General features: G+C 45.0%; 1 protein-coding gene across 1 annotated transcript; it reads left to right on the top strand.

The window, feature by feature from the left end:
- Positions 1 to 5,161: 5,161 nt before the first annotated feature.
- On the top strand, positions 5,162 to 19,555 carry LOC109754231 (uncharacterized). The gene is made up of 12 exons (XM_073501831.1): positions 5,162 to 6,118; positions 6,417 to 7,286; positions 7,487 to 7,900; positions 7,951 to 8,378; positions 10,755 to 10,861; positions 10,959 to 11,229; positions 11,423 to 11,636; positions 11,725 to 11,848; positions 12,154 to 12,336; positions 13,303 to 13,755; positions 13,850 to 14,856; positions 17,190 to 19,555. The coding sequence occupies exons 1-12, from the start codon at positions 5,406 to 5,408 to the stop codon at positions 19,342 to 19,344; spliced, it is 6,939 nt and encodes a 2,312-aa protein (XP_073357932.1). The 5' UTR covers positions 5,162 to 5,405; the 3' UTR covers positions 19,345 to 19,555.
- The last annotated feature ends 223 nt before the right edge of the window (positions 19,556 to 19,778 follow it).

The following is a 19,778-nucleotide window of genomic DNA, read 5'->3' as shown; positions in this document are numbered from 1 at the left end:
CTACTATTATTTGAGATGTGTGCTAAATTGTTTTATATTTCTTCTGGATTAGTTAAATAAAAGCTATGGCGGACAATACCGGCAGAGAAGGACAAGAGGCCCTGTTCGATATCATACGGTCCCCTCGCGGGCCAGATGATCAGGATGAAGGAGATGACGACTCCCAATATCTGAACAATACCGGGGAGGGTGATATGATATTCGATCAAGACGACTGAATTGATGAAGTCCGGAACTATGATTATGATGACGAGAAAATGTTGATATTGAAATAACAAAGAGCGACGAGGTATATTTATATAAGCAGGCATCTGGTGATCATCACATGTTTTAAATGATTTGTATATATATTAACGAATCGATCTTTCTTCTTTCAGCCCTCCGGATCGAGCAAATCTTCTACAGGCAGCAGGACAGTGAGAGGCCCAGCCAAAAAGTTGAAGGATGGCGTAAAGTACAACATCGATGCCATCAAACCTAATGGCAAACCAAGCGAGCCTAAGAAGAATGCGGACAAGTTCGTTCGTCAGTGCGGAGTTCTTGTGAAGGACCAAATCCCAATCTCCATGCAAGAATGGAAGAAGCCAGCAAAGGAACGTCCAGATCTTACTTGGGTTGACCAAAGAGCAAAAGATCTGCTTTGGGAAACTCTCATGTCACATTTTACCCTACCAGATAATTTCACAGATGCAGATGTGCAGAAAGTGAAGGACGCTACTCTTAGGAAGATGGCGGTTGCATTCAAGAACCACAAGAAGAGTATATGGGCCAAGTACGTCGAAGGAGGAAAGAAGACTCCAGAATTCACAGGAACACTGGAGAAGCAAAGAGATCACTGGCCCGCTTTCGTGAAATTCAAGGAATCGGAATTAGCTAAGGAAGGGTCGAGAGTAAACAAGATCAATGCCGCGAAAAAAGAGCATTTCCATAGGCTGGGGCCAGGTGGCTATGCGTTGGCCCGGCCTAAGTGGGATAAATCTGAGCAACAGATGCTGGATGCAGGGGTCACTCCAGTTACATTGAGCTGGCCGGACAGGTGCAGAACTTGGTTTTATGCGCATGGGGGGAGGTTGGATCCGAAGACGGGGGAGGTTCTGGAGAAGGCAAGTCTTAAAGGAGCCGACCTCGCTTTACTTGTTGCAATAGAAGAGGCTCGAACGGGGGTCTTCACGCCCAACAGAGAGAACGACGAGCTTACGCGCGCCCTGGGAAATCCTGAACACCCGGGAAGAACACGAGGCAAAGGCGTTGTTCCGTGGTATGAGGGGTTTGCGGACTGGAACGCCGACTACAGAAGCCGTGCGAGAAATAAGATGGAGGAGGAGAAGAAGAGGAAGCTGGAGGAGGAGCAGAGGAAGCAGGAAGCAGAACGCCTTAAAGGCCTAGAATCAGCGCACGCGGAGTTGGAACTCCAATTCCAGCGGCAGCAGCAACAGATCGACTCACTTAGCCAAGAAAGGGGGTCTCAGCAGCGGCAGCGGCTAGCGGATGATCTAGCATTGGATAGCACCGTCCCATCCATGCCGAGAAGCAGCGTGGGTTCCGCCCCGGGCGAGGCACTGCTTGATAGATACCCTGTGGATGGCATCATGGAGAACACTAATTGTGAGCTACACTTCAAAATGAAGAACATATCCATGAAGGTGGTGGACGTCGTTGCTTATACAAATCCCCCCGAAGCAACCTTCCATTGCAACCCGATTCCAGCTGGCTATGCTCGTGTCGTGGTTGATGAAGTGGTGGACCAATATTCGGGGCTAGAGCTTGACATTCCTGGAGGTGACGAGGAGCACACACTAGGAAAGGCCATACATCATATCATCCTATGAAGAAAGGATTGCATCATCTTTTCAAGGCCACCGACACCGCGTCAGCCGACTCCTCCTCGAAGTCCACCACCGCGTCAGTAGACTCCCGCTTTTCCAAGTCATCAGCCACCGCCTCAGCAGAGTCCTGCTCCTTCAAGTCCGCCAACGCGTCAGGCCACTCCTCCTGCTCCAAGTCCGGCACCGCGTCAGCCCACTCCTCCTCCTCCAAGTCAGCCACGTCAGCCGTCTCCGCCACCTCAGCAACAACGGAAGAGAGCCGCCGCAGCTATGGTGCGTAGCGGTACAAGTCGAGGTATAGGAGGTACAGGAAGAAAGCAATTTCAATATGGTCCAAGCCTCGCGCCTCTTCCGATGAGGCCTTACGACATGACCGAGGAGGAAAACGAAGCCGAAGTGAAGGCCCATTGGACGCCCATTTTGGACCGAAGCCACCGCCGCCGCCAAAGGAGAAAGTGTCTGAGCAAGCCGTTGACCACTTTATTCGTATGGCTAAAGCACCAGCTCTCAAGCCTATTGACTCAGACTATGAGCGTCAAATCATGAAGGCACATCGAGCACAACAAAAGGAGTCGAGCTCGAGCTTGAGCCAAGCAGCTGCCAAAAACAGCGGGAAAACCGTTCCCCAGCTGGGAGAACAGGGGGTGCAAACGACCCCCCCCCCCCCCCGCTCATTGTACCGATCAGCTGGTAATAACCGACGAGCATAGAAGGCAGGCTGCAGAGCTCGGTATCACTGTTTATCAACTCCTAGAGATCGAGCCCATGGATACGCTTAGAGAGGAGGACATAAAACGGAAATATGTCCGCGGCAAACCTTTGATCAAGCCTGAGGAGGTCAAGAAGCTCTCAACGAGAATGTATGAATTGCATGAATGGTACATGAAAATTGCCAAGAGTACCAATCGAGAGTCCCTCATGGTGAAAGTCAAGGAAGAGCATTACTTTCATGAGACAACTCTGTCTGTTGAGTATACAGAACTGTTTCAATTATTCAATCAAGACGCACTCGACAAATCTATCGTCAGTTGCTATTGTCTGTAAGTGATTTCTTTCTGTAATTTAAGTCTCAAGCTAGCTGTAGTGCTCGTTGATCATTACCTGTAATTATCCTCACTATATTCTTTTATGTGGTATTATGCAGGATGAAGATGTATGAAATGAAAAAAGATGGACGCTATGGCATTGGGTTCATTGACCCAAATACCATTAATGAAGAGACATGGACATATGAATGGTATCGAACAGAAGTAGAGAAAAACATGCTAGAGTTCTTGAAGCGCATCAGTACCAATCGAGATATACTACTTCCTTACAACTTCTGGTGAGTCACACTGTCTTGTAATACAAATTCTGTTTTTGCTTACTAGCTAGATGTTAATAAGTGTATAGGGTTCTATTGGGGCCGCCCAGGGGTACAAAAGGTGACCCAAATACCATTAGTGTTGTGGGGGCGTGTGTTTGTATCGAGTGCTGTTGATCGTTGCTTTATATATAAAGCGGGGTGAAAGCCTTTTTTGATAAAAGCGACTTGGACTTCAAGATTTATCTTAGCGTTTATCATTACGCCTTGCCTTGTTAGTCAATTGAAGACATTTTTGTGCGCTCTGTGAGGCGTCTTTTAATATCTTCTAATATCTACTATGTTGAGGCTCATAGTTTGATCAAACAAAACCATATATAGTATAAATAAAGAAGCCACCCAAGGAGGGTTTATCTAAAGAACACAACGATTCACTGCTGGAATACATCCTCTGCAATTTCGATACTACTCTACACTGAACTTGTGTTCTAGGTGTATTGGGAGAGCCATCAGTTCTGAGACATGGTACAGGCCGTCGAGGCAGAAGCTGGGCAGATCAACCACACTGACATAGCGTGTCATTCCCATCATGAAGGCGTTGGTTTCGAACAACAATCTCACAGTTCTAGTGTTGTCAAAAATTGATTGGTGTGCTGAGGCATGGATCATCGTCGCTATTTTTATCTTTTTTAATAGCTAGCAGAGAGACACGCGCAATGCGCGGGCAACATTTTTATTGTCCTCACATTCTTCATAGTATAACTAGTACCTCATATAGATATATGTTGTCGCTATGGCAAATAATTCAAAATTTTGTCTTTTAATTGTTGTTATATTTTACAAATTAGATTCTTATGTGTAGTAAGTGTAAAGCAAATTTCTCATGATTTTTTTCTTATTTTCTTATTTTTATAAATTTTATAAAAATTGGCCTCATCCACACACAAAATAATGTTATTGCAAAAATACCATATGATGCCTCACATTAATACAGTGCTCATCCGTGTGCCAGCCTACAACCTCACCCATGGTACTGACGGTCTGGAGTGGCGAGGGAGGTGGAGCAGCAAGTTGCCTCGCTCGTATCCGGCGGACTTGGCGGTCCACCCAGCAGGCTTTTATGCCAGAGAACTCCTCCTGCTCGCCGGATGCCATGGAAAATGTGGAGAATATGGTGCAAAGAGGAGAAGGGGAGCGGAAGGTGTGGCGCGGTTCTTGCCCGGCGTCTGGCCTCGTTTAAATAGCGGGCAAACGCGAGGAGCCAACTGGCATAGTGTTTAATGCCGGCTGGCTCACGAACGAACATTTGACCGGAGTGTTTAATGGAGGTAGGCTAGCGTTTGAATGCGGCGAGGAGATGTGTTCAGTCGGGCGTGCAGCGGGCGACACTCACTCAGCTGGTGCGCCGTTTCAATGCCGGCAGTAAGAGACTGTGTCTGCCCTAGGCCGGCATCAATGCGTATGGGTGGCATCGGAAAGGAATGCGCGTGGGGACGGATGGGGTTTTTTTGGGTGGGTTATGTTTGTCAGCTGCAGGCGTGGCAGCAGTCCTGATGGCCGCAAAACCCCCCCACTTTGTCTCCGATTTGTTGGAAAAAGCTCGTCTGGACCTGCCCGCAGACCGATGCAGGACCTCATTGAATGACAAAACACGTCTAGACCATGTGGCTGTTGCAATATGTTTGAGGGTTGGCCTTGGACATGCCTGAATTACGCAACTAAATCGTGAAAAAAATCACTGCATAACACTGTACGTTAGTTAGAAAACCATGGCGATGTGTAAAAAGACAGCTTTACGTGACCAGAGATCTCCAAATCTTACCTCGTTGTCACCTCTAACGAAGCATCGGATGCCAGGATCATCACTGCAATGGGAAAGCGATAGAACACTGCAGCAAGACATGGTGATGTCACTGCAGCAAGGCATAAATTATGCAATTTAAGGTGGAGGGGTCACTCGCCCACATCACATGGACCGTTGCACCATCCATCTATAGCAGTAGCACCACCAACTCTTATCAATCAACCTGTCGTCTCCTCTGTTTCTCCAGCTCTATCAATCAACCCATCGTGTCCTCCGTTTCTCCAGCTCTTTCATTAGCAATAGCACCACCAACTCCTCCGCCACAGCAAGAAAACACACCCCTCCTCCTCGTCCAAGCCATGAAGGCCGCCATGATCCCCTTGATCAAGAAGCTCAGCGGCTACTCGTTGACGAGTACAAGCTGGAGAAACGCGTGAGGAACGGCATCAAATCTCTCATCACGGAGTTGGAGATGATGCACGCCGTTCTACGCAAGATCGGCGCCAAGCCGCCGGAGCAGTTCGACGAGCAGGTCCTCATCTGGGCGGGCAAAGTGAGGGACCTCTCCTACCATATGGAGGACGCCGTCGACGCTTTCCTCGTGCGCGTGGAGGACGTCGGCCATGACCGTGGCTCCAACAACATGAAGAACAGAGTCAAGAAGTTCCTCAAAAGGGCTACCAAATTGTTTACCAAGGGTAAGGCTCTTCATCAGATTTCCAATGACATTGATGAAGCTCAGCGGCTCTCCAAGGAGTTGGGCGAGCTGCGCCAAAAGTATATGAGTGACGCGAATGCCAACAGTAATGGTGATGCCATTGACCCTCGCCTGAAGGCGGTGTACAAAGATGTCACAGAGCTCATTGGGATAGATCACATCAGAGATGAGCTGATCGAAAAGCTGTGTGATTGTGATGAGAGGTCCAAGGGCCAATTAAGGACCATGTCTATTGTTGGATTTGGTGGACTGGGCAAAACAACTCTGGTCAAAGCAGTGTATGACAAGATCAAAGTGCAGTTTGATAGTGTAGCTTTTGTTTCTGTGTCTCGGAATCCTGACATGGCCAAGATATTCAAGAAGGTCTTATATAAACTTGACAAGACCAAGTATGCAACCATCAACGAAGCTGCTAGGGACAATGAACAACTCATTGATGAACCGACAATGTTTCTTCAGGACAAGAGGTATGTATGTAGCAGCAAATGATTATCATTATTCTTTTCAGGAGAGCATGTAATGCTGGCTAGTAGATACCGTGTCCCAATTAAGTTTTATTTTGGTTTTGTTAAATGGCGCTGATATTAGGCCTTACATTTTTGTTTTATATGCATCTTCAAAATATGCACTATATATGTTTATCTTTTTTATAAATTTCTTGAGCTGGCAATACCATCTCTTAATTAATTTGGTGCTGACTTGGCAAACCATATATAGAGCTAGTTATGTTGGTTGATTTGCAAACTAACGCACTACAAAATACAGGTACCTCATTGTAATCGATGACATATGGGATGAAAAAGCATGGGAACTTATTAAGTGTGCTTTCCCTGACAACTGCCTCGGTAGTCGAGTAATGACAACCACCCGCATAGCCAGTATCTCTAAAGTATGTTGCTCTTCTGGTGATGATATAGTATATCAGATGAAACCACTTCCCGACGATGAATCCGAAAGACTGTTCTACCAAAGAATATTTCCTCAAGGAAGCAAGTGTCCTCATGAATTGGAGGAGGTATCTAGGAAAATCTTAAAGAAATGTGGTGGAGTACCACTAGCCATCATCACTATTGCTAGTATTTTAGCTAGTAATGGTCAAGATCAGCACATAAAGCCAAAGTATCATTGGGACAACATACTTGGCTCTATTGGCCGTGGACTTGCAGAAGGTGATAGTGCAAAGGACATGCAGAGAATATTGTCCTTTAGTTATTATGATTTACCTTCCCATTTAAAGACTTGTTTATTATATCTTTGTATATTTCTAGAGGATTTTGAGATAAGGAGAGACCGGTTAATATGGATGTGGATAGCCGAAGGGTTTGTGCAAGGTGGAAAAAAAGAAAGTGGACTATTTGAGCTCGGAGAGAGTTACTTCAATGAACTCGCAAATAGAAACTTGATTCAACCAATACATGTTGATGCTACAGGCAAGGCGGAAGCTTGTCGCGTGCATGATATGGTGCTTGATCTGTTATGTTCCCTGTCGAGTGAACAAAACTTTGCTACAATATTAGATGGTACTCAACAGAGCAAACCTATTTCACACAGCAAGAGTCGCATATTATCTTTTCAAAATAGCATGTCAGAGCCCACCACCCATCAGGTCGATGCCAGAAGTATGCCACAAGTGAGGTCCGTTGTTCTCTTTAAAACAGATATTTATCTAATCCAGACTATTTCATGCTTTCAAGTTTTACGTGTATTGGATTTAGAAGGTTGTAATCTTCGGAGAAATCACCACCATATTGATCTCGGGTATATTGAGAACTTATTACACCTAAGGTATTTGGGGCTAAGAAACACTTATGTTCGTGAGCTCCCTGTGGAAATAGGAAAGCTACAGTTTTTGGAGACACTGAATTTAGCAAAAAATGGATCAAGTGTAGCAGTGATATTCCGTCAAGTGTTGTCTGTCTAAGACGTTTGATATTCCTAGATGCAGGCTATGCGGTGTTACCCGTTGGCATCGGGAACCTGACGTCATTAGAGGAGCTGGCTGGAAAATTGGTGGATGTGAAAGATCTAGGGCAACTGGTCGAGCTGAGAGTGCTCGACCTTTACTGGGATGGGAATGATGAGAGCCTGTGTAATTCTTTGGTGGTGTCCTTGGGCAATATGCAGAAAATGCAAACTCTAAGAATTAACGGCCAGCGTGGTGCAATGTTTGATGACTGCTGGGATGGCTTTGTGCCGACCCCACAACTTTGTGTCCTTGATTTTGACCGATGCACCACCACATTGCCTAGGTGGGTCAATTCATCATCGTTTCCCCTCCTCTCCTCCTTGAAAATTGCAGTGGACAGAGTGCGGCGAGATGTCGACATTCAGATCCTTGTCAGTTCCTTGGGAAGCTTCCTAGTCTTCGTTGTCTCATGCTGTGCAGCAGCAAAATTCAGCACACTCGTGTCGAATCGTTCGTTGTTGGCGCTAGTGCATTCCCATGTTTGAGAGAGTGCAACTTATGGCATTTTCTCATGGGGCCATCTATGTTTCCACGAGGAGCTATGCCAAGGCTTGAAATCCTGCGGTTCGAAGCCCGAGCATTGGATATTGCCGGCGGTGACCAGTATGTCGGCATGGAGCACCTCACTTCCCTCCAGCGAGTCGATATTGGCCTTAGGCTTGAGAAAGGCAGCTCTTCAGATAAGTGCAAGGAGGAAGCGGATGTTGTGCTGAGGCATGCAGCGGACATCCATCCTAACCGTCCCATCGTTGATATCATTCGTGAGTCCTTTCTCTCAGGTTTCTTCTGTAGATTTTTCCTTAATTCTATTTATCCAAACAATACTCATGTTTTTTTTTTCTCTCAGCTGTTTATCTCAACTGACGACAACGATCTCGTGCCGGTCAAGCTCCGTTTGCTGCTTGGCTTCTACTTCAAGTGGGGGTGAGAGCTATTCTCTCTCTTCTTGGAGCTGTTCTAGACATGTGACTGAATTCTGAATGCCCCCCCCGCCCCCCCAAAAAAATCTTCAAGCAGTTACCGCATAATCCACCACCCAGGAGCTGGAGACGAGGCGCAAGGCGGAGATGCTGCTGCTTATTTCCAAGGAGAAGTAGGGGTGTACTCGAGTACGATCATGGCCATCCTCCTCAAGCGCACTTATTTTGGCACAGTGCGCCCAACATTTGAAGTCGCCGCTCTGAACAAAAACCGAGCAGCATAACACATGCCGGCAGGTATCATGAGGTAGCACATGTTGCATCAGTCTTAGCATACATAATACGCCGCACCAGATCAATAATGAAAAGGTTATAACCTTTAGAGATCTCTAACCTTTACATCGCCTTCAACAACGGCGAGAGCTTCAGGGACATGCATGTTGGGTTGGGACGACCCTGAGAAGAAATACACTGGGACAGCTCTGCGCAATTCAAGGCTGGAGTTGCCTCGGCTCTGAATCTTGATATCAGATTACTGTGCTGCTAGTGCTAGTGCTAGATACAGACGTGTGTTGGTGAGTGGTGACTAGTAATTACTCCCTCGTCCGGGAAAACATGTCCAGCGCGCAGTGTATTGGCTTTTTTTTTTGCAAAAAAAACCTCAAAATTGTAAACCCGTCACAATTTAGCCCATCTCCTTCCTTCCTCTCCCCCGTCGTCCACGCCTTGCAGCCACCTTCGGGCCCAACACGCAACCAACACCAGCGCCACCGCCCGCCTAGCCCTGCGCCGCAGCTTCCCACCTACGCCGCCTGGCACAAAGTCGACCTGCACCGCCGCCCGCCTGGAGCTGCATCGCCGCCGCCGCCGGTGACGCTCCCCACCCACATGGTGGAATCACCCCAACACCCGCGCCACCCACCTTCGCCGACCACCCGCGGCTCGACTTCGTCCGCTTCGGCCGCCGTTGCCGTGGAAAATTCCGGCCACTCCTACATCTGACGTTGTTGCTGCCGGTGGTCAACGCCGTCGCCGTGGACCTATGGTGTTGTTGTCACCAAAAAACATGTGAACGACAACTTAGGTGCAGAGCATCATTTGTATTTTGTTTCGTACGGAGATCATTTGACGTTTTTTGGTGACAAAAATTTGCAAGCTCCTAAAACATTTGCTCATAGTCATATCCACCAAGTTTCAGATTTTATTTTTATTTTTTTGAATTTACTGTTCACTTCATGGGTGCACCGAAGTTGGGTGCATTAACTGTTTTCCCTAATTTAAGAGTTCGGCTAGAGATGCCCTTTGAAAGCTTTATTTTCTGATTTTTAATTTTAATTTTAGTTTTTATTTACATTTACAAGAAGAATAAGAATGCGCCAGCCAAAAAAAAAAGTAGGATGGAGGAAGGCGATAAACGGCGGCCGTTGAATTTGACCGAACGCAAAAAAATATTCACGCGGATAGAATTTTTTTTTCCACCTGCTCCTCTCCCTTTCACTCTCCCCACTTGCCGTAGCTCCCCATCCGGCCGCCGCCGCCGTCGTCGCTGTCGCCGTCGCCGAGCAGGGCAGGTTGAGCTAGCTGCGCTGCTGACGTTGCCACTTCTTCTTCTTCTTCTTCTTCTTCTTCTTCCTGTCGTCCTGGCCAACCTCGCGGCTCAACACGGCGGCCTCGCAGAGCCGGCTCAGCCTGCCTCCTTCCCTCCGCTTCTGCGACCGGGATGGTGGTGCGGTGTGCTACCCACCTAGAGCTATTGCAAGGTATGCCATTTCCCCCTTCTCCCTGTTCCCCTCATTTCCTTCTTTCTCTAGTCCAAGATTAGATCTTGGATCTAGAGCGTCTCACAACGGTTGCAGCTCCAAGTGTGCAGGACAGAGATTTGGTTTGGCCTCTGCTCTGCTCCAAATGCCATGTTTGGTCAGCATCGATTTGATCTGATTCTACTACTTGAATGAAAATTCCTTCTCCTTCATCATAGTATATACTATGATAATCCTTGCATCTCCTTTAATGTGCTGAAATCAATCGTTTGGTGCAGTTCCACTTCGTGATTTCTAGAGTCTAGACCACTACCAACAGTACAGAGCTAAATCTCCATCAGGTACGCATTTCCTCACTACCAATTTCTGCAAGCCCGTCTAGATCCAAGCAATCTAATTTTTACCATGCCCTAGTTCTGAATGCGGGGCGAAACTGTGCTGGAGCGTATACTTGAAGGAGACGAGGAACCCAAGGATCTGCCATTAGCACTCCTACAGCACATCACCAATGATTTCTGTGAAGAGAGAAAAATCGGTCAGGGTGGATTTGGGGACGTTTACAAGGTACAGTCTACCGTTTACAGAACATCACGGATATTCAATTATAAAGCAAAACTTTTAGTATTGTAAGGCTGAGCATCACTTACACACTCACCAACAGGGCGTACTCCGGAACGGGCTTGTTGTTGCTGTGAAGAGGATACATATAAATGTAGACACAGTTGATGACAAGCTTTTTCGCCGTGAGTTTAATAGCCTATGGAAGGCTAATAATCATCAAAATGTAGTCCGCTTTCTTGGCTTCTGTTCTAATTCATATCAGACACGGATACAAGAGGCTGGGTCAGAGGAAATTAAATTGGCCAATGTGAGAGAAAGATTGCTCTGTTTTGAGTACATCAGCAATGGAAGCCTTGATAAGCATATTACCGGTACGATCTTATTGCATTTGATGCAGCTCTTCTCTTCTTTATTTCTTTGCATTAATGCCCTGACCACTTAGTGCTGAGTTTTCAAGTCATCACCACCAGTTAGGTACAGACACGAATTGGAAATGTTTTATCATTGCTGGGCATGTGGTTTAATATAACCCCTCGCTTTTTTTATGTGTTTACTCTTCTGCAGATGAATTAAGGGGACTCGAATGGGAAACACGCTATGGCATAATCATCGGAATTTGCAACGGTCTGTGTCATCTCAAGGAAAAAAATATTATTCATATGGACCTCAAACCAGCAAACATATTACTGGATGATCATATGGTCCCAAAAATCACAGATTTTGGTTTGTCAAGGCCAAATGAAAGCTCACATACAATTGGTCAACGTTTTGGAACACGGTAAGATATGCATCACAAGAGCCACTAGTTAATTGACATTTTTCTATCATACAGCCCTATGTTTACTTTCTGTCATATTTTCTTGCAGAGGATATCTCGCGCCGGAGTACGAGAATGCTGGCAAAACTTTGGTCAAGTCTGACATATATAGTTTGGGTGCCATAATTATTGAATTAGTAACGGGGTGTATGGGTGCCCCTGACAAAATAAATGTAAGGATGTTTTCTCTCACTTTGTAGAACTGCGACAATGTTTTGCATGCATCTTTTAATTTTTTTCATTTTAATATGCATACTATCGTACTGAATGGCATATCTAGTTTAAGAAACATGTTTCTGGATATATATCACGCATGGGTGGATGTTTTTTTTTGTGTGTGTTGAGGTGAAGTGATGCACTTCCTTTGATACACACGCTGCGAGGCTAACATCTGGCTTTGAACTAAAAAATTGTCAGGTGGATACACTCATACACACCATGATATTGACACCGATAATTAACATTTTGTTAAATGTAGGTACTTCGAAGGTGGAGACACAGGTGGAGTAAGCCACCGACGTTACTACAATACCAACAAGTAACTAGATGCATTGACATAGCAGCACGTTGCAGGCAGCAAGAACCGGGACTTAGACCTTCTATATCGGAAATAATCAGCAGCCTGATTGGACCTGAAAGCACGGATGTGCACACTGGCCAGGTAGGCTAGCTAATTTAAGATACCTTGTAATCAAACTATCATTGGATTAATTATTCAATGCTAATGATCAGAGAGATAGGTAATCTCAACCCTGCTAGGTTAGCTTAATCCCAAAATTTGTGTTTGACAATTATCCTAGTTAGCCTAAATTACTGGTCGGCTTGTTAATTTGTTGGGCTAGCAGTAGAAAAAACGAATTTAGAAGGCTCAGGGTGTCTTTGGCCGAGATGCAGTTCTAGGCTGCAAGGGAAATCATAGCCAAAGCCAATGCTGCCCAGAGCTGTGTTTTACTCTCTATCTGAAAAAATAAGCATTGCTAGTTTTGACCAAGTTTCTATAAAAGAATAGTGGAATAACAAGACTACAAGAGATTTAACATGCTGACTAGTGGGCCTCTTTAGGGAATCAAAATCTGAGTAATGCATCACTAGAGTGAAGACACGTGCTCTCTTCTTCCAACCATTCCTCAACCACCACTTTACTCCCAAGTATTCATGTGGACGGTGTTTTTGACCACTTCACTCCAAAGTATGTAGAGTGAAGACATTTATACGTTTTTCGTTACTATCAGCGAGATCAACTAGCAAAGTGGTGTCATCGTCTTATAGAGCCAGTTTTATGGTCCTCCCCATCAGTTGTACTCATCTCTGATGCCCCAAACATGTCGCCGCTCCTGGTTCTCTGATTGATTTGCAAGGGTAGGAACAGCATGTGATGTTTGATTGGGTTGCTTCTGTAATATTGTTCCACCAACATATACCTGCTACCATATCTTATCCTCACATAACACTTCATTGACATGAATTCATCATCTTTTGTCTCCATAAACATAGAAGTTTTTATTTGAATAGTATAAACACAGGAGTTTAGTTCAAAATACATGTAATTTTTTTTGCCTCCGTATGTATAGCTCATGAAATGGAGGGAGTATACATCATTTAAACACATATAGCTCTTCCCCTGCAGGTAAGCCCGTATTTTGATGAAGATGACATGCTAGGGATTAAGCCACTCGAACTACAGCTTTCTTCCGAGCTTAAGGAGGAGATATCATGCTTCACGGTTGAGCTAACCAATGATACACGTAGTTGCATTGCCTTCAACATCCAATTGCCAAGCAGACAACAATACAGCGCACAACCAGACATAGGCATCGTGCAACCACAATCCAAATATGGTGTGAAGATAACAGTACAAGCACGAGATGCTCATGAGTACGACCATGCCGACGAGTTCATCATGCAGAGCATGAAACTGAGTGACGGTCTTAGAGATATGGTTTTCACAGAAAGCATGTTCCATGAAGAAGCCGGTAAAGTTGTTGATGAGGTGAATTTGATGGTTGTATATGCGCCTACAAAGCCCCAAGAAAACTGCAAGAGTAGAGAAGACACCAACACGCCAGAGGAAGTCCTCGAGGTGATCAATTTGACCCGTCTTAATGTGTTTGTATGTGTCTTATGTTTTTTTTCTCCTGGACTGTTTCTTCACGAATTAATTTCCATGCTCACAGGTGAGAAAAAGCAGGATTGTTGATTCTGCTTCTGGAAAGGGCAAACTTGTTAGCAACGAAAATGCAGAGACAAGCTTAGTCAGGCACAAGGACATCAATTCAAGCACGCGAGAACATTATACCGAGCAAACAGAGCGGTATAAATTCTACCAACCACGGAGTTTTTCATGCCATTATCCAACCAACACAACATACCTAGGGAAAGGGAGCCGAGCCGTGGATGTTGCAAGGGGGGCTATGGGCAGCCTACTCGACAAGCTGGGCAAGCTCGTCAAGGAGGACTACAATCTGGAGAGGAGCATGAAGAGAGATATTGAGTCTTTTTCAGAAGACCTGGCAAAGATTCACAAAGACCTCCCTAAGCTGGAAAAGCTTGACGGGCTCAAGATTTGGGTTGATGAAGTCAGGGAGCTGTCATATAACATTGAGGATATGGTCGACAGCTTCTTGTTGCACGTCGAGCTTGACTCCAGTAGCAGTGGCTTCAGGGAGTTCCCGCGTGAGGGGCTAAAGTTCTTGGAGAATGACATGATTACTCATCGTCCGATTGGTGATGTGATCAGAGACATCAAGAATCATGTTCAGGCCGTGGCTGACAGGCAAAAGAAGTACAACTTCAGTGTCAACGATGTCATAGCTGATCCAACTGCCAAAGCTCCCATTGACCCTCGGATGGCTAAATACATAAATAAAAAACAGCTCGTTGGCATCGAAGCACCAACAGATGAGCTAATAAGGTTGTTTGGGGAGGATGGCGGTGTATCAAAGCAAGAGCTCAAAATAGTCTCCATAGTTGGATTGGGAGGACTGGGCAAGACCACACTTGCCAGGGCAGTATATGACAAGCTTAAGGCACAATACCATTGTAGAGCTTTTGTTTCAGTAGGCCAGAATCCTGATGTGAAGAAAGTTTTGATGAATATTCTCTTTGCACTTGGAAAAAAATTCAATGACTTGGATGTGTTGCAGCTCATCGAGGAACTCCAAAAATTGCTTGAGGATAGGAGGTACACATCCCCCCCCCCCCCCCCCCCCCCCCCTCAACACACAGACACATCAGCAAATGTTGATGAGAGTAGACAGGCAAACTACATTAATTCAGGAATTCAAGTTCAATTTTTTCTTGATGACTCGGCATGTTTTTTTTTACTTTGTCCTAATTTGCATGCATATATGGTTGTAGCATCCACTAATCCTAACCGATGTTAAACTTAAGTTTATCTTAGTTGTATTTAATGACTATTGTTATATTTTACAATGTAAGCCAACAACATAGGCAGGGCCTGTTCTGATCCTCTCTGAACTTCCAAAACTCCTCAAAATGAGCTTCTGAAGCTAGCTTCTACTCCACGTAGCGATTTGCGAAGCGTTCTGCACGTCGTAGCTTCTCCCAGCGATTTGACCCACTGGGGAGGCTGCTGGCCTGTTCGGCTAGAGTTCGGGCCTGGCTGGTTTTTTAGAGATAAAAGGGGCTGGGTTGCAGTAGGCAGAGAACATCTGGGCTGAAAACTGCTGTGTTTTTTTTCACAGGGACTAGTTTCTGCGTATTTTTAGTGTACAGAGAGATGTACAGAGAGGCATGCAGTCCGATTCTTGGTGAGTACAAAACATGTCGAGTTTATCTATTTTCCTACAACCACATACTCTGTTATAGCCCGATTCTGGGTGAGTCCAAAACAAATGGAGTCTATCCATTAACCTACAAAACACGTACTGGGTTATGGCAGTAGGCAAAGTACAAATCAGTGAGTACAAGTTACGACAAGTTATCCCAGTTTAGACAGGTTATATAATTTAGAATAACAACAAGTTTTGTCCTTTTTCGTAGAACAAAAAGCTTCATTTGCATATAAGTTCTGCAAATCAAAATGGCACCCATCTAAAGACATGAACATGATTACTTAACCAACTAAGAGCATTGGCGGTAGCTGGTTCATGCCTAAACAGACGTTGAAGCATCTGATGCATTTGGAGGAATAACGTATTTCTTGTATCTATCTGGAATAGTTGGAACATAATTCGGATCCCTCTCACACCGAAGAAAGTTGAGATCCTCTTTGTCATGGAGGCGAGCGTAGTTGTGTAGTGTCATAGTAGCCGCAACAATCATCTTTTGTGTATTGATCGAGTAGTTTCATCTTAAGCAAGATTTGCCATTTCATCTTCCAAACACCAAAATCTCTCTCTATGGTATTGCGCTTGGAGGAGTGGATCCGGTTGAACTTTTCTACAGGAGTAGTTGGGGGTGCACCTCTCTGGAAGTCGGGGACGTGATATCGTTCTCCGAGTGTTCTAAACGCTCCATTCAGCAGTCATGCTCGACACTTCTCTAAGAAAAATGCATGTCACTTTACACATGGACAGCAACACATGGAGTGGAAAGTTGGAAACATAAAATTTCTTGTCTAGCCACAATCATATAAAATGAATAATGTATGCACATACCACATTGACAGAGCAGTACACATACCACACTTCAAGCCAGTGCACACTTATGAAAAAATAATACTCATTCACAATTTCATGCCTAGCCACAATCAGATATTAAACTAACAAATGTATGCACAAATCACATGTACACAGCAGTACACATACCACTTCACCATGAAAAAATAAACTCATTTGCATCCACAGTAGCTTCACCATGGCTGCCATGGGAGGACCTTGGAGAAGAAGGAAAGGAAGCTCACCTAGGGTTGATGCCGTCCTTGAACCGTATCGAGTCGGGCTGTTCCTTGAACCGTTTTCTTTAGTGGGGGCATTTTCGTTGTAAATATGAGGAACTTCTCTTTCTCGTTTTCCTGGAGCTGGGATTTACGAGCTTCAAGTTTTTACACGGGAGAAGGGCTCAGCTTCTGGAATACAGCTTCTGCCCAGAAATTTGAAGAGTTAGAAGCTGGAGGAGATCAGAACAGGCCCGCAGTATTTGAACATCACCATAAATTTGAAAACAAATGATTAAAAATACCTTATGTGCAAATGGCAAATAGCAGTTCTCTCTTTGCATGTGTGCGGAGAAAAAGCAGTCAGGGCAGCGAGGGCTGAGGTGTAGCCAGTCAGGGTCGAGGCGGTGGCCAGAGTGGCCAGCCGCCGGTGAGGGGAGGTTGGGGTGGAGCTCTCGCTCTCACACATGGCTGCATTGCTATGAAATAGTCATCCAGCCAATGGATACTTTTGTAGGTTTACACAAATTTCATAGTGGTTGTCGAAATACATCCACATGTAGCGGATAATGATTTACTTAGATATATGAAAATGTAAGTGAGCCTCTGTTAACTTTACTAATTGGTCCCACTACTACCTCGTTTCTTATCTATATGGCATTTTCTTTTTCTTGCAGATACTTCATAGTAATTGATGATATTTGGGATTCTGAAGCATGGGATCCTATTCAATCTGCTTTTCCAGAAAACAGCCTAGGCAGTAGAGTGATAACAACAACAAGGATTCATCCCGTTGCTCTTGCCACTTGCAGTGCTAAAAGCAAATTTGTTTATAGGATGAAATCACTCAGTCCTGAAGACTCAAGAAGATTATTTTTAAGAAGAATATTTGGTTCCGAAGAAGCTTCGCCTGATACACCTAGAGAAGAAGAGATTTCAGTTGATATTCTGAAAAAATGTGGTGGTATGCCACTTGCTATCATCAGTATAGCAAGCCTTCTAGCTGGTGAGCCAGCGTCAACCTGGGATTATGTGAGAAAAACTATGGGTGCTATGACTGACGGAGATGATGTTGAAAAGATGAAGCAAATATTGGATCTTAGCTACATACATCTTCCTGATCATCTTAAGACATGTCTGCTTTATGTTTGTATGTATCCAGAGGATCGCGAGATAGATAAATTTGATTTGTTGAGGCAATGGGTGGCTGAAGGTTTCGTGATTACAAACGGTCGGCTGGATGCAGTGGATCTTGCAGAAAAGTACTTCAAAGAGCTCATCAATATGTGTATGCTCGAACCTGGGAAGATAGACGACTACAACAATGAAGTGTTGTCTTGCAGGGTACATGATATAATTCTTGATCTAATGAGATCGAAGTCAAGCAAGGAGAATTTCATTCACGTAATTGATGGTTCGAAAGATGAGACTGGGCAGATCCGTCGAGTCGCATTCCACTACAATGATAAAGAGGATACAGGGATTTCAGGAAGTATCAACAAAGGTTCACTATCACATGTTCGGTCAGTTTTACTTCGCCGAACCTCGCTTGTGCCTCGTTTTCAGGAGTTCCAGTATGTCCGAGTTCTACACCTTGAACTTGAGTTATCTTCCATGGACCTAGTAGATCTCACTGGTATCAATAGGTTGTTTCTCCTCAGGTATTTAAAGGTTGCACCTCTTAGACCATTTGGATATTCGCTGAAGCTACCTAATAAAATTGGAGGGCTACAGCAATTGGAGACAATGGATCTAGATTATGCTTCCCTGGAAAAGTATCCATCAGATATTGCCAGTTTGCCCTGGTTATCGCATCTCAGCTCGAGGGCAAATGCTGAAGGTGGTATAGCGTTGCCTGACAGGATCGACAGGTTGACATCCCTGTGCACCCTAGAAGGTGTTTGTATTTATAGAAGCTCGGTAGAGAATATCAAGGGCCTCGGCAAGCTGACCAACTTGAGAAAACTTGCGATCTGTTCGGCCAAGTTTAGGCAAACGATGGAAGAGGAAGAGGAAATTATGCGTGTGGATGCCTTGCACTCTTCCATCTGCATGCTCGCCTCCAACCTCAGGATCCTTACTTTCGGAATATCATCTGAAGTTTCCATGCTGGATGTCGGATGCTGGAGCAGCAGCTCACCGTTCCCTCAGGTTTCTCATATTCGGGAGCTCAATTTGTTGTGCTGCGAGTTTGAAAAGTGTCCTGAGTGGATTGGTCAGCTCCATCACCTCTACAAGTTTCTAATTTCTGTGAAGGAGGTGGCTGATGGTTTCAGTATTGTTGCAAGGTTGCCTTCACTTGCCTACTTCAAGTTGGTTACATTTGTTAAAGAAGAAAAGGAAGAAAGTGTAGTCATCCCTGGCCGCGGGGCATTCCAAGCACTCAAGCACCTGATTTTCCATTGTGAAAAGGTGTCACTGACCTTCGAAGAGGGGGCTATGCCCAAGCTAGAGAAGCTTGACATGCAGTTACGTTGGGACATGACTTGTGAATTCTTACCGGTTGGCATCGATCACTTGCAAGCTGGCACCCTTAAGGAAATCTGGTTACGCGTGCACTGGCACCCATCGTGTCCGGTAGAAGGCTCCCAGGACTTTGATGATGATGTCTGTTCAGCTAAGTGTAATGACAATTGTGAACACAAAGAACCTGTGAGGCGCCTGTTGGAGGGAGCCTTTAAGCCCCATCATCATACCGCCGACATCTCCATTTCCTTCGTTGATTATTGTTATGTCGGTGATGAATTTGATGAAGAAGATGGTGATAATGAATTGACAAGTACGGACAGTTCAACTTCTGACGAAGAGGATGGTGATAATGAATCTGACTGACCCATAATGTATCGGAGGCAAGCATGTAGCTGTGGTTAATCTCTGCTTCATTATATATTTCTGGGTTCTAGTTTCTACTTAGAATTCAGGCCACCTCTGACTTATTTGAGAATCATATACTGATATTTACCTTGCGTGATCCATTGCACCTACCTATATGATTCTCAAGTTGTGCCTATCATCTATCTATATGCAGTACACATTTTTGTTACTCAATCATGCAAGCTAGACAATGCTGTTGGCGTCCCTGAGACATTAGGAACCAACACGGCTATCCGGGATGCGGACATGGTACGTCTCCTTCTCTGGTTTTCTGCATGTCCGCTCCAAAAGCTGCCATGCTTTAGTAGTCCACTAGATTCAGTTCAGTAACTACATTACTAAAATGCGCTGCCTGTCTGTTCACGCTCTCAAACTGAAAACTAACACTGCAG

Source organism: Aegilops tauschii, chromosome 1, assembly GCF_002575655.3.
Source record: "Aegilops tauschii subsp. strangulata cultivar AL8/78 chromosome 1, Aet v6.0, whole genome shotgun sequence".
Lineage (NCBI taxonomy): Eukaryota > Viridiplantae > Streptophyta > Magnoliopsida > Poales > Poaceae > Aegilops > Aegilops tauschii.
Note: the sequence above shows the minus strand (reverse complement) of the source record. Positions and strands in the feature narration are given on the sequence as shown.

Bases quoted from the DNA above. Each gene is read 5' to 3' on its own strand.
- LOC109754231 (XM_073501831.1), top strand. From the start codon at position 5,406: ATGATGCACGCCGTTCTACGCAAGATCGGCGCCAAGCCGCCGGAGCAG. The intron at 13,756-13,849 runs GTGATCAATTTG...CCATGCTCACAG, and splicing joins CGCCAGAGGAAGTCCTCGAG to GTGAGAAAAAGCAGGATTGT. The intron at 14,857-17,189 runs GTACACATCCCC...TTTTTCTTGCAG, and splicing joins AAATTGCTTGAGGATAGGAG to ATACTTCATAGTAATTGATG.